General features: G+C 36.5%; 1 protein-coding gene across 8 annotated transcripts in view; it reads right to left on the bottom strand.

Moving 5' to 3' along the window:
- RBM27 (RNA binding motif protein 27) overlaps positions 1-13,465 on the bottom strand; it is a 67,366-nt gene that overhangs the window by 40,987 nt on the left and 12,914 nt on the right. For 6 of the 8 annotated variants that reach the window (XM_036847603.1, XM_036847604.1, XM_036847606.1 and 3 more), the window contains exons 3-7: positions 12,061-12,185; positions 3,994-4,085; positions 3,130-3,323; positions 2,119-2,382; positions 330-617 (exon numbers count right to left, since the gene is read on the bottom strand). In XM_036847603.1, the coding sequence (XP_036703498.1) occupies positions 330-617; positions 2,119-2,382; positions 3,130-3,323; positions 3,994-4,085; positions 12,061-12,185 (963 nt within the window). The remainder of the gene's footprint in view (positions 1-329; positions 618-2,118; positions 2,383-3,129; positions 3,324-3,993; positions 4,086-12,060; positions 12,186-13,465) is intronic. The other 2 variants (XM_036847605.1, XM_036847608.1) reach the window with 1 other exon arrangement.

Below are 13,465 nucleotides of genomic sequence, written 5' to 3'. Positions count from 1 at the left end.
AAATTTCACTAAAATACTGGCATATTCTTTCTTTTCTGACCTCTTCAAAACACTGGCTTTCTTAAGATGCTATCAATTAGCAAGATTCTGACTCCAGGTCAATATAGATTAGGCCACTATTAATAAAATTTACACTTGGAGGTACTACAAATAATGCAATGTAACACTGGATAGAAAAAAAAGAAAAACATCTTAATTATGGGAATATATTCCAAATTCTATTAATAATTTATTTTTCAAAAACTTAAAATCCAGTGTCAAGTTAGGTAAAAGGGATGGATTCTTCTAAATATAATTCTCCACTAAAGAAATATTCAACATATACTTACTTGGTATGGGAAGCACAACAGAAGGCGGAGGCTGGCCATGTCCTTGAGGAACAGGAAGTCTCATACTGTGGCCAGGACCTGGGCCTGGGCCTGGACCTGGTCCAGGACCTGGACCTGGGCCTGGGCCTGGCATCGGAGGCATTAACATTCCAGGAGGTGGTGGAGGAGGAAGCCCAGGAGGAGGCGGAGGGAAAGGAATCATGCTTGGCAGAGCAACTTCATCAACAACCAGGGGATCATTTCCATGATCAAACTGACAAAGGTCACCAAGTACACAAAATCCTCTTTCTGTAAGAATAAAAGATAAATCTTATTATGATCTACTCAGAGTTCAGAAAACAAACAAGTCCCTGAAACACCCACCAATCTGATTTATGAAGTGTTTTTTCTCCAGGGAGTCTAAAGCCTTCTTAGTGTTACTCTGTTAACCACCGCATATCCCTGAGGTAGGGGCAGGTGTACTCTCTACTTTCTATACTGCGAGACTACACTTTGTTGAGATAGCAAATAACTGGATCAAAAACAGGCTACCAACCACTATTAGATTAACCCATTTGCTACTGAGTTTTCATAATAAAAATTCAGATATTTTAAATAACAATTTAACAAAGGTGGGGAGGGATAAGGAACTTGAATTAGATGATCTACTTTCAACTATCTACTTTCATGCTATTATTCTAAAGCAACCATTCTTGCTACATCTAGGAATTGAAACTTTAAATTATTCAACTGAGCATTATGTACCAGGTTATTCACTGCAGCATTGTTTGTAACAGCAAAATATTTGAAACACCTCAAAAGTGCCATCAAAAAGAAACAGGTTTAAACACATTTTTGTACATACAGAATACTAAGAAGTGTAAAAAATACTGAGGAAGCTCTTTATATATTAACACAGGATGACTTCCAGGAAATATTGCTAAGTGAAAAAAACATTATGCATAGTATGAATGAAGTATGAATAGTATATAGCATACTAGCATTTATGTAAAAAAGAAAGTGGGGGAAAATATATGTTTTTGTTTATGTACACAAGCAAAGACTATGTTTGGAAAGACACACAAGAAATTGACAGCATTAAACTGTCCTTGGGAAGGAGATCTTTGTGGCTGGAAGAGCAGGGTGAGAGTGATTTAATGCTTGAATCATGTGATTCTATTCCCTACTTAAAAATAAATAAAATTTAAAAATATATACATTCTATATTTAGAGAAAAAATGTTATGATGTCTGTCATTTGCTTCAAATAATACAGGCCAGGGAGAAGTGGTGGAAGTATACGCAAAAACAAGATTGCCCAGTGAGTTGACGTGAGATCATGGATACACTAGGGTTAATTATATTATTTTGTCAACGTCTGTAAATATTTAAATATTTCCATAATAAAAAATTAAAATAAATGAATGCACACACACAGCCTGATCCATTCATTCAAATGGAAAGTTAGCAAGTTAAAATTGTAAGTAGGTTATACATGCTTATTAACAAATTCCCAGGGACAAACACCACACAAAGAAATTACAATTCCTAGTGTCTACCAAAGTTTGTGGTATACTTACAGTGTTTGAAGTAACAAGAACAACAAAAAACAAACTAAAGGGTAAAATTTAAACATTCTGTTAACAAGAGCCAAACTATTAACTCAACAAGTAAAGAAGCATATGCCAAAAGAGATTCTCCTCCTCATTCATCCCTTTTAATAAAATCCAGACTGTAATGAAAAGGTATGCACTACTAGCAACATTTGCTTTACTAGTACTTTTGGGTACAATATGGAAGAGAACTTTTACCGTCATAATCTCTGCATCGCCTCTTTGGTGGAGGGTTTCGACCAAAAGAATTGGAAGAGCTATGATTATTATAGTAATTAGACCAACTCTCCGTTGTGTTTTCAGAGTGGTGCGCAGGTGCGATCACAGTAACAGTGCTGGGAATAGACTGTGCCCCAGAGGAATACTGCTCAGAAGAGTTCGGAGTTGGTGCAGACACAGACACATAGGAACTCTCCAAGTCATTCCTCTCACTCTTAAACTTTGATCTTTCCCTATGTTCTGCTTCAGAGACAAAATAAAAACAAGAAACAAATAAGATCAGACATCTATGTTCTTAAACTACATTTATTTTCTCACAGAAAAAGAAAGATGAGAATACTGAAGTAAACTTCCTGAGCTGTCCATATTTCAAAGTGCTCTCATTATTAATATATCCTAAAACCAGGAACATCAACAGTGTGACATATCTTGACCAGTAACTTGCATAAAATCATCTTTTATAACATCAACATCAATACAAAATGAAGAAAGACCTGCTTCTCTACTGACATTTAGTAAGAATGCTATCCAAGAACTGACTTCCAAACTGCTATCCTGGGAGATCAGTGGTTGGGATCCCAGTAATCTACTTAAATTTCTTTCTTTTTAATTTTAAATACTCCAAGCAACCTTAAAGCAAATCAATTATTTTCAGTCGGGGGTGGGGGTAGGGGAGCAGGCAACCCTCTTCCTCCAGTAACAGCTTTGTGGACTAAAGGACATTTGTTTCAATTATACAACATGACTTAAGTCTACTCACATATTATGATACACTTATGGATAGCTTCTTTTTAGTCAAACTCCTTTGACTCCAACCTGAGAATAGAGCCTTGTCTTTGTAACAAAAATCAAGTTTTTTGAGACAATTCCAGATTTTACATTGTTCAGACATATTAAAGGTACATTTACTTTTAAGGGACACTGTGGCACCCTTGTGATACAGGAAGATAAGCAACTACGGAGTTTTTTGGGGAAGCCTCATGGACTCACCAACATTCCTATTGGGATCCCGGTCTTTGCTGCGCCCCCGGCTTCGACTCCGACTTCGACTCAGGCCTCGGCTCTTACTCCGGCTCTTACTCCTGCCTCTTCTCCAGTCATACTTCTCACGGTACAATTCAGTCCGCTCGTAGTACCGGTCATAGTCTCTCCACTTGCCATCGTCTCTTTTTTTCTCACGTGTCCTATAATACACAGATATGAAAGCCATATGTACGCTATAGAAACCAAGTCTGAAAACAAATCAGTAGTATGAAATATTCTCCTTGATTCACCAAAATTCATAGCTTCTATACTTTTCCAGAAAGCCATAAAACCACCATATAATTTCTCTAATCCATTATATAAAAAGAAAAAAACATTCCCTTCAAGTACACTGGGTGGGGAGAAATGAAAAAAAGAGGTGAATCCAAAGTATGCGGAGGGGTAAGAGAAAAACATATTTAAAACTAGAAAAGACAAAAGGCTCAAAACAAAGTTTTCCTAAACAAAGACTAATTTTTTGATGGTAGGCTGATGATTCAACATATAAACTGCACTACTTGTAACAGAAAATGCTACAGATGATTTTAATACTGAGCACCCCTAACAAAATGGAACATTTCATTAATATTCTCTAAGGAGACTGCTCCCACCCCTGAGCTCTTGGGGAAAGCACATAATGAAGACTGTTTATAAAAGGAAGAGAAAGTATGACAAAGACAAAAAACAAGAGGGAATGGAAGGAAAACATTTTCTTTCTTTAATCAGTGTAGAGAGAGGAATAGAGCATATGTTAAAAATCGCTTTAATGCCCTTCTAAGGTAACTGAAAAGTGAGTTATCAATGTCTTCCTAATTAAAAATAAACACAAACCTTCGTTCACTAGATTCTGAACGAGTCTTCTGGGGACTAGGGTATTTCTTTTTTCTGCCATCTCGTTCTTCCTCTGCTGGCTCCTGAAATACCTACATGAAAATATTCATTAGAAACAAGAAGAGTCCTTCTATAAATTATAAAACACATCCACCTGATAATCTTTCTGGCACACGAGAGGGCACAAATATACTGAAATACTGACGTCAAATCACATCCCCAAAAGCTGGTCAACAGGAAGAAGTAAAAAAGATGCTGAAATTACTTTAACAGCAATATGTTAATTTTTAAATGCTAACTTAAGATAGAGAATAGGAGGAAAACGGCAACTCATTCTTTAAACCGAAACAGTAAAAATAGCAAATCTCTATTTCTAAGTATCATATAGTAAAATGGTGTGTGTTTTCCTAATTACAAAATATATTCACACATTAATTCATTTGAGGAGAACTTCAGACTTATTTCACAGAAAACGTTTTGGGAACAAATGGTTAAGTTAACCACTGCTATAAAACTAAGTATTTCATGTGAATTACGGAAAAATGGTATTGGAATTATTGGAAATGTTAAGGCTTCTTTTAAAACTTAACAGTCAAGACTGACCAGAAATAGAGAACTAGTGATTCTATTATAGTTTGTAAACAGAAGTTAATCTCAAAACAAATATATGGCCTTTACCAGAGAGAAATGAAGTAAAGACATTTGGAAGAGGTAAACAAATGCCCATCTAATGGAGAACCTCACTTAAAAATACACAAATAAGCAAGTGAATGAATGGAACAGAAGATAACAATTTAGTAAAACTCAGGCAACATAAAATGGCAGCCACAATATGGCAACCATATGGTGCTGACAAAAACACTCTACAATTATTAGACTATATTTAAAAATCATTCTTTCTACCAATTTACAGGAAATAGAGGATGCAATCAGCAAAATCCAGAGTCAAAACTCCATAAGACAAATGACTGAGTTTCTTCAACAAAACAAAATTTAAGGAAAAAAAGAGGGTGAAGAAAGGAAGAAGAGAGATAGATACATAGGTAAGTATGAAGGGGGAATTTAAAGACATAAAGAGACTTAAAAGACATCAACTTGGAGAACTTTTTCCTTCTTTTTGCTGTTCTGTATTTTCTAAGGTTTTTTTGATGGACATGTATTAATTCACTCTGAATTTTTCTAATTTTAGGAAACTAGTTTTCATTTTTTTTTTTTTTTAATTTTTTATTTTTTGGCTGCGTTGGGTCTTCGTTGCTGCACATAGGCTTTCTCTAGTTGTGGCGAGCGGGAGCTACTCTTCGTTGTGGTGTGCAGGCTTCTCATTGCGGTGGCTTCTCTTTTTTTTTTTTTTTTTTTTAAATGATGGCTCTAATCTTTATTATCCTTCCTTTGCTTATTTTTTTTTTAATTTATTTATTTATTTTTGGCTGTGTTGGGTCTTCGTTTCTATGCAAGGGCTTTCACTAGGTGCGGTGAGCGGGGGCCACTCTTCATCGCGGTGCGCAGGCCTCTCACTGTCGCGGCCTCTCTTGTTGCGGAGCACAGGCTCCAGATGCGCAGGCTCAGTGGTTGTGGCTCACGGGCCCAGTTGCTCCGCGGCATGTGGGATCTTCCCAGACCAGGGCTCGAACCCGTGTCCCCTGCATTGGTAGGCAGATTCTCAACCACCGCGCCACCAGGGAAGCCCAACAGTGGCTTCTCTTGTTGCGGAGCACAGGCTCTAGGCGCGTGGGCTTCAGTAGTTGTGGCACACGGGCTTAGGTGCTCCGCAGCATGTGGGATCTTCCCAGACCAGGGATCAAACCTGTGTCCGCTGCATCGGCAGGCGGATTCTTAACCACTGCGCCACAGGGGAAGTCCTGGAAACTAATTTTCTAAACTACTTTCTAATTAGTTTTTCTAATAGGAAAAACTATTCTTAAAAAGTTAAAGGAGCCAAGAGAAAGAAAAACATAAAACGAAACAAAAACCTGTGCATGAATGTTCACAGCAGCATTATTTATGATAGGCAAAAAGTATTAACCATTTGCCTATTAATCCAAATATCCATCAACTGATGACTGGATAAAGAAAATGTGATATATTCATAAAATGGGGTACTATTGGGGCTTCCCTGGTGGCGCAGTGGTTGAGAATCTGCCTGCCAATGCAGAGAACACGGGTTCGAGCCCTGGTCTGGGAAGATCCCACATGCCGCGGAGCAGCTGGGCCCGTGAGCCACAACTACTGAGCCTGCGTGTCTGGAGCCTATGCTCCGCAACAAGAGAGGCCGCGATAGTGAGAGGCCCGCGCACCGCGATGAAGAGTGGCCCCCACTTGCCGCAGCTAGAGAAAGCCCTCGCACAGAAACGAAGACCCAACACAGCCGTTAAAAATAAATAAATAAATTAAAAAAAAAAAAAAAATGGGGTACTATTCATCCATGAAAAAAAAAGAGAAGTACTGATTCGTGCTACAACCTGGAGGAACCTTGAAAGCATTATGCTAAGTGGAAGAAGCCAGTTACAAAAGACTGCATACTGTATAATTCCATTTATATGAAATGTCCAGAATAAGCAAATCCATAGAGACTGAAAATAGATTAGTGGTTGCCTGGGGTGGGGGCTAGGAAGGGAAGCACTTGGAAGGTGATGACAACGAGTATGGGGTTTCTTTTTTGGAGGATGAAAATGTTCTAAAATGGATTGTGGAGACGGCTGCACAACTCTGAATACAATAAAAATCATCACATTTGTACATTTTAAATAGGAGACTTGTAAAGTTGGTGAATTACACCTCAATAAGCTGTTTAAAAAAAGTCAAAGGGCATGCACAATATGGATGAATCTCATAACAAGGAAGCTAGACAAAGGACTGTATGACTTCTACATCCAGGAAGTGTCAAGTTTAGGTTACGGAAGTTAAACTAATCGTTCTAATGGGTGATGGAAAACATAAAAAGATATCAAGAAATCCAAAGCAATATGGGTGGAGTCTTATTTAGCATCCTGCAGTACACTACCAAACATGATTTTAAATCTCAAGCATGGTATTTAACTGGAGAATAAAGGAGTGCTCCCTTGCTATATAACTAAATAAAATGCTTGATTTGTACAGATTAAAAAAAAAAAAAGTCTATGTGATTCTTGTTGCATAAAATGAAAAAAACAGGAGTACATGGTATTAGAAATAATAGTAGTAGTAACCCTGGGGAGAGGGAAGTGAGAGAGAATGAGGAAGAGGGAATTAAAAAAAAAAAAAAAAAAGGCAGTTCAACGAACTTGATTTAGATCTTGATTCAAACAAATGGGGAAAAAATAGACATTTATGAACAAATAGAAATTTAAACACTCAGTATCTGATGATATTAAGGAGTTACTGTTATTTTTATACATGGTAAGAATACTTGGGCTTCCCTGCTGGCGCAGTGGTTAAGAATCCGCCTGCCAATGCAGGGGACATGGGTTCGAGCCCTGGTCCGGGAAGATCCCACATGCCGCGGAGCAGCTAAGGGCTTGTGCACCACAACTACTGAGCCTGCACTCTAGAGCCCAAGAGCCACAACTACTGAGCCTGCGTGCCACAACTACTGAGCCCGCATCCCACAACTACTGAAGCTTGCATGCCTAGAGCCCATGCTCCGCAACAAGAAAAGCCACCGCAATGAGAAGCCCGTGCACTGCTACGAAGAGTAGCCCCCGCTCGACACAACTAGAGAAAGTCCGTGTGCAGCAACGAAGACCCAACCCAGCCAAAAATAAATAAATTTAAAAAAAAAAAAAAAGAAAGAATACTTGGGGGCTTTAAAAATATAACATTTTAGAGATACCTGCTAAGTATTTACAGATGAAATAATATGTCAGGAATTTGTTTAAAAATAATTTAAGAGGATGGAAAGTGGTTGAAGGTACAGAAAAAGACTGCCCATGGATCTATAATTACTGAAGATGAAATGAGGGCTTCATGGGGACTCATTACATTTTGCCTTCTTTCAAGCATTTTCATAATAAAAACTTTTTATATAAGTTAAACAAAAATAATCTGTATTCTTTTCTATTTTAAATAAAATTTCCAGAGCTTCCTGTGGTAAGGATATGTTTTTCCACAATTATTTAAAACTTTTACTCTGAAATGAGTTACACAGCACTAAACTGTCATATTTTTCTTGAACTAATATGAAGTATATGTAAAGACTTCATACTCCAAAACCTCTTACCTACTTTGAGCCTAGTATTCTAAGAATATGAAAAGTAAATTTCTTTATAGAATCAGATTATGACCAGACATGCTAATTTTAAAAGTTTTTCTTCTATGTTGTCCACCTGACTTAAATTCTTCTACCTCACATCTTTTAGAAGTTTGATCATTACACACATATTTAAGAAGTTTTAATTATTTATTATCTTCGTCTATCAGGGCTATACAAGTGTGAAAGCCTCCATTCCACTGGACCATTTTAGATATAAAAGTATACTAAACAGGTATGTGGATGAGGCAGGATTGGCCCTGGGCTGATGAGCTGCTGGGGTGATGAATACTGGGAATTCATTCAACTATTCTGTCTCCTTTTGATGTGTACTGAAAATTCTCTAAAACAGGGCTGTTTTTTTTTAAATTAAGTGAAATAAAGGTACTTTCAGAAAAACCAAACAGGGGAAAAACTGTGCCAGAGGCTCTCATATTTCCAGTCATAAATCCATGCATTGGGTCTAAGAAAAACTGCCTTCTAACGTTTCAGATGATTGTGATATAGTGTGAATAAGGAATTATAATATCAAAGATCCACTATTTGCATGATTATTCTTTTGCATGTTCATGAACTCAGACAGACAGGGTAAAGGGTTTGATGACAGCTAATTATAACCACAGCAAATTCAGAAGTAATTTTCCAAACGCAGATAGAACACATTGTGCTTCATAAATCATGGCACATAGATACCAAGTGTTTTTCCAGCCTCAGGATGAGTTGTGCCAATGATCCAAATTCTCCCACCTGGTTCCCTGTGTGACCAATAGTTTTATTGTAAAACTGATGGTATCGTGTAGCTGGGGACCAAGGAAGAAAGTTAAAACAGCTAGTCCTCAGATTTGCTCCCGTGCTCAGAGCAACTGCAGCAACTGCATCAACTGAGCACAGACCAGAAAAAGAGATAATTAGCCAAAGGCAGTGCTACCTCAAATCCCCTTCCTTCAATGTTATCTAACAATTACTATAAACTATCATATTTACACACTATTCTACAAGCTATTATTTGTTAGTAATGACAATTAAGTTATGTATAAAAGCTTGGAAAATGGGGAAAATGCCAGGCAGCATCATTTGGGGTAGTTATACATATACAGAAGCTGAAGTCCATTTTTCATAATTTTCAAAATTAGAATTTACTACAAAGATACAAAATGAAATAGTGCAACAATTTGGTTTTTTTAAACTGTTCTTTCAAAACTCAAAATAATGCAATTTTCCTCATATTCAAATGAGCTGTCTTTCAAACAGACACTTCCAATCCACTGACCTTCAATGACTGTAAAAAAGGACATACGCTGCAAAAATTTTAACTTATTATAAAAAGATTTAACATATACCTCTTTTTAAGTTCCCTGACCAGGGATTGAACCCACACCCTTGGCAGTGAAAGCGTGGAGTCCTAACCATTGGAGAGCCAGGAATTCCCTAACCTATACCTTAAACCAAAAATTACACACTATCAAGTATGGAAGTAAAGTTTCTTCCTATTTCCATTACTTGAAGAAACATACTGGGAGCCCCTTCTTTTTTTTTTTTTAATTGATGTATAGTTGATTTATAATGTGTTAATTACTGCTGTATAGCAAAGTGACTCAGTTATACACATATATATATACATTTTTTTTTTAATATTCTTTTCCATTATGGTTTATAATAGGATATTGAGTATAATTCCCTGTGCTATACGGTAGGGCCTTGTTGTTTATCCATTCTATATATAAAAGCTTACATCTGCTACCCCCAACCTCCCAATCCACCCCCCCCAGCCCCCTCCCCCTTTGCAAGCACCAGTCTGTTCTCATGTCCATGATGCTGTTGCTGTTTCATAGACAGGTTCATTTGTGCCTTATTTAAGATTCCACATATAAGTGATATCATATGGTACTTGCCTCTCTCTCTGACTTACTTCACTTGGTATGGTAATCTCTAGCTGCATGCCCCTTCTATTTTAAAAAGACTTTATGAGACAACTAGAGAGCATGAGCCAAAAACAAAAAAGTGACAGTAATCTCAAGTGATCTTAATTAAGTATAGCTACATTTTGTTTTCTTTTAATGTTGGATCAGTTCAATCAAGCTAGCATTTAAAACTGTAACAAAGAGACTTCCCTGGTGGTCCAGTGGGTAAGCCTCTGCGCTTCCACTGCAGGGGGCATGGGTCCGATCCCTGGTCAGGGAAACTAAGATCCTGCATGTTGCATGGTGTAGCCACAAAAAGAAAAAAAGGAGGATAAAAATATATCAGAAATGACAACTAAATGCAACATGTGATCTTCAGAATGAATCCTGTACCGGAGAGAAAAAAAAACATGCTATAAAAAAAGGACACTGTCAGGTCGACTGACAAAACTGGAAAACAGACAGTAGATTAAAGTGTTTTATCGATGTTAGGGGACTTCCCTGGTGGCGCAGTGGATAAGACTCCATGCTCCCAATGCAGGGGGCCTGGGTTCAATCCCTGGTCAGGGAACTAGATCCTGGATAGCACAACTAAGAGTTCACATGCCACAACCAAAAGATCCCACAAGCCACAATGAAGATCCTGCATGCCGCAACTAAGACCCAGTGCAGCCAGATAAATAAATAAATAAATAAATATTTTTTAAAAAGTGTTTTATCGATGTTAAAGTTACTGAAACTGATAACGGTACTAAAGCTATCTAAGAGAATATCCTTATTCTTATGAAATACACAGAGTATTTGGGGATCAAGGGTCATGATGTATCTGACTTACCCCCAAATGATTCAGAAAAAAATAGTTCTGGGTGAGGATATATAAAGAGAGCAAACAGGGCAAATCTTCAATAGATGAATCCAGGTAGATGACAAACAGGTGTTTTGGGTACTATTCTTGTAATTTTTCTGTAAGTTTAAAATTATTCCCAAATAAAAAGTTTATTAAATAATTATAATAAAAACAAAAGTTGGGAAGTACTTCTATATAATAACCAACATTTATGTGCCAGGCACTGGACTAGGGTGTGGGGTGGGGGGTGGTGTATAAATCTCATTTAATCCTCAATGAGATAAGTACTACTATGATCATCATTTTGCTGACGTGAAAATGAAACAAAGAATAACTTATTTTAAAGCTACTATTTTAATTCATACAGCCTAATTTTGGAGCCCATATTCTCATCATGTAATACTAAATACTATGATATATATATATAAAAAGAATTACAAATGAACTCTGTAAAATTTCCTCCTTGGTTCAAACAATTAGACTACCATCTAAATCATGTTTTTATACTTCAACACTGTGAAAACATTTATTTTCCTTTTCTTTCCTATGTTGAAAGTGATGTTTATAATTCCATTAAGTAAAAAAAACTATATGGTTAAAAAAGAAGAAATGGTTTCTCTTCACATGAAAATGATGTAATGATTTCTCTTGAGGTTTCACTAATACTTTACTTTCAGTCAAGCCTATTTTTTTTTTTAAATTTTATTATTTTTTTTGGCTGCATTGGGTCTTTGTTGCTGCGCAGGCTTTCTCTACTTGCAGTGAGCGGGGGCTACTCTTCGTTGCAGTGCTTCTCATTGAGGTAGTCAAGCCTATTTTTAACCAAGTTTTCTTTTTCTAAAAGTCACTGGAAAAGATTTCCCTGAACTCCTCAATATTACTAAAATATTTCTTGTAACACTAAACAAGCTACCTGAAATTCTTCCAACTCCTCAAGTCCAAGGAACTAAGAAGCCCTGATAAAGAATCTGCACCATGCCCAAAACCCAGAAACTTCCATCAAGAGAGTTCTAAAGAGGCCAACTACCAGCTAAGAATGATACTAGTAATAAGATCTAAGAAGCGCCCACAAGCAAAAGAAAACTCTGCATTACCTCTTCTTTAACTTCTTCTTTTTCTTGGACTGGTGGTTTTGGCTCAGGCTTAACTGGTTCCAAAGGTGGAAGGTAGTTCTTAGTATAGAGACTTTCAAATAGTTTATCCACAAAACCTGAAGTCTCTAGGAGAAGAAATAATATGTAAGTGTTACACAAACAAACACCAGAAGTTTGACAACACTATTGGCAAAGCTGAGGAAAGTGGGACATCTCATACACTGCTGGTGGAACTAAAAATGAGCCTAACCCTTATGGGGGAGAACCCCTCTTCTGGGTTTTAAACCCTTTGAACATACTTGCACATGTACAGAATGATTTATATGCAAGATTGCTTGTTTGAGTACGTAAAAGATTGGATACAACCCAGATGTCCATGAATAAGAGACTATTTAATAAATTATATGACAACTGAACAGAACACAGAGTGGCTATAAAGAGAATGCGTACTGATAATATCAACTCTCAAAGATATAAGATTAAATATTTTATCTATTTATATTTGCATTTAAAAAAACCCTGAAAGGACACAAAAATGACAAAGTTGTGCACTGGAGGTAGGAAGGGAGCAGATGAGGTGAGAGAGACTTTTCATGGCATACCTTTATATTGTTAGATTAAATGTACTGCCTACGCAAAAATTTAATTAAAAATATTTTTAACTCAGTTGAAAAATAAACTTTGACATGAGAATTGATAGGAAAATATCATTTTGTGTTTTACTTAAGGGCTGCTCTATTTTGTAACTCTTCAGACTAATTAAATGGGGAGAAACAGATGAATTTATTACAAATTAAATGTCAAAATATTTATATTATGTTATTCAAACCAAAGTTAAATCACTTTCATTGGTCCTACCCCTCAGGAACAGCTAAAGAGCATATTAGAAGTACAACACAGACTCTGCTTACACTGCAACTATTACACATTTTACATAAATAGCTATTTCTAAAATGTCAAATTAATTTTTCTTCAGAAAAGCATCTTTTCATAAACTTTTTTATGCTATTAATTTGTGCAGTAAGCATTTCCCATGATTATAAAATTGTGAGCTCTTGTTACACATAACTTTAAGACAAATTAATCAGACCATTCAAAAGCCCTCATGATCAGAAGACCTTCTTCAAATGCTTCTGTATTTCTAAAGCATTTTTTAAAACAGGTACTACTTTTGTAATTTAAAAGACATATATCGTGACTATCTTTAATTAAAACTAAGTAATATAAATTAATACATTTAGAAAAGAAAATACTCATCGGTACTGGAAGAATCCTGTATTAGATTTATTATGTATAAAGAGCCTTAAAAATGCCCCCAAAAATATGTAATCCTGTGTTTTAGATTGAGAAGCCATATTTACTATCTTTTCTTTCTCAGTAAATATTTGAGTTAAAGGGTATCGTC

The sequence above is a fragment of the Balaenoptera musculus genome, chromosome 3, assembly GCF_009873245.2.
Source record: "Balaenoptera musculus isolate JJ_BM4_2016_0621 chromosome 3, mBalMus1.pri.v3, whole genome shotgun sequence".
NCBI classification, from domain to species: Eukaryota; Metazoa; Chordata; class Mammalia; order Artiodactyla; family Balaenopteridae; genus Balaenoptera; species Balaenoptera musculus.
This window is presented reverse-complemented; position numbering and strand designations above follow the sequence as displayed.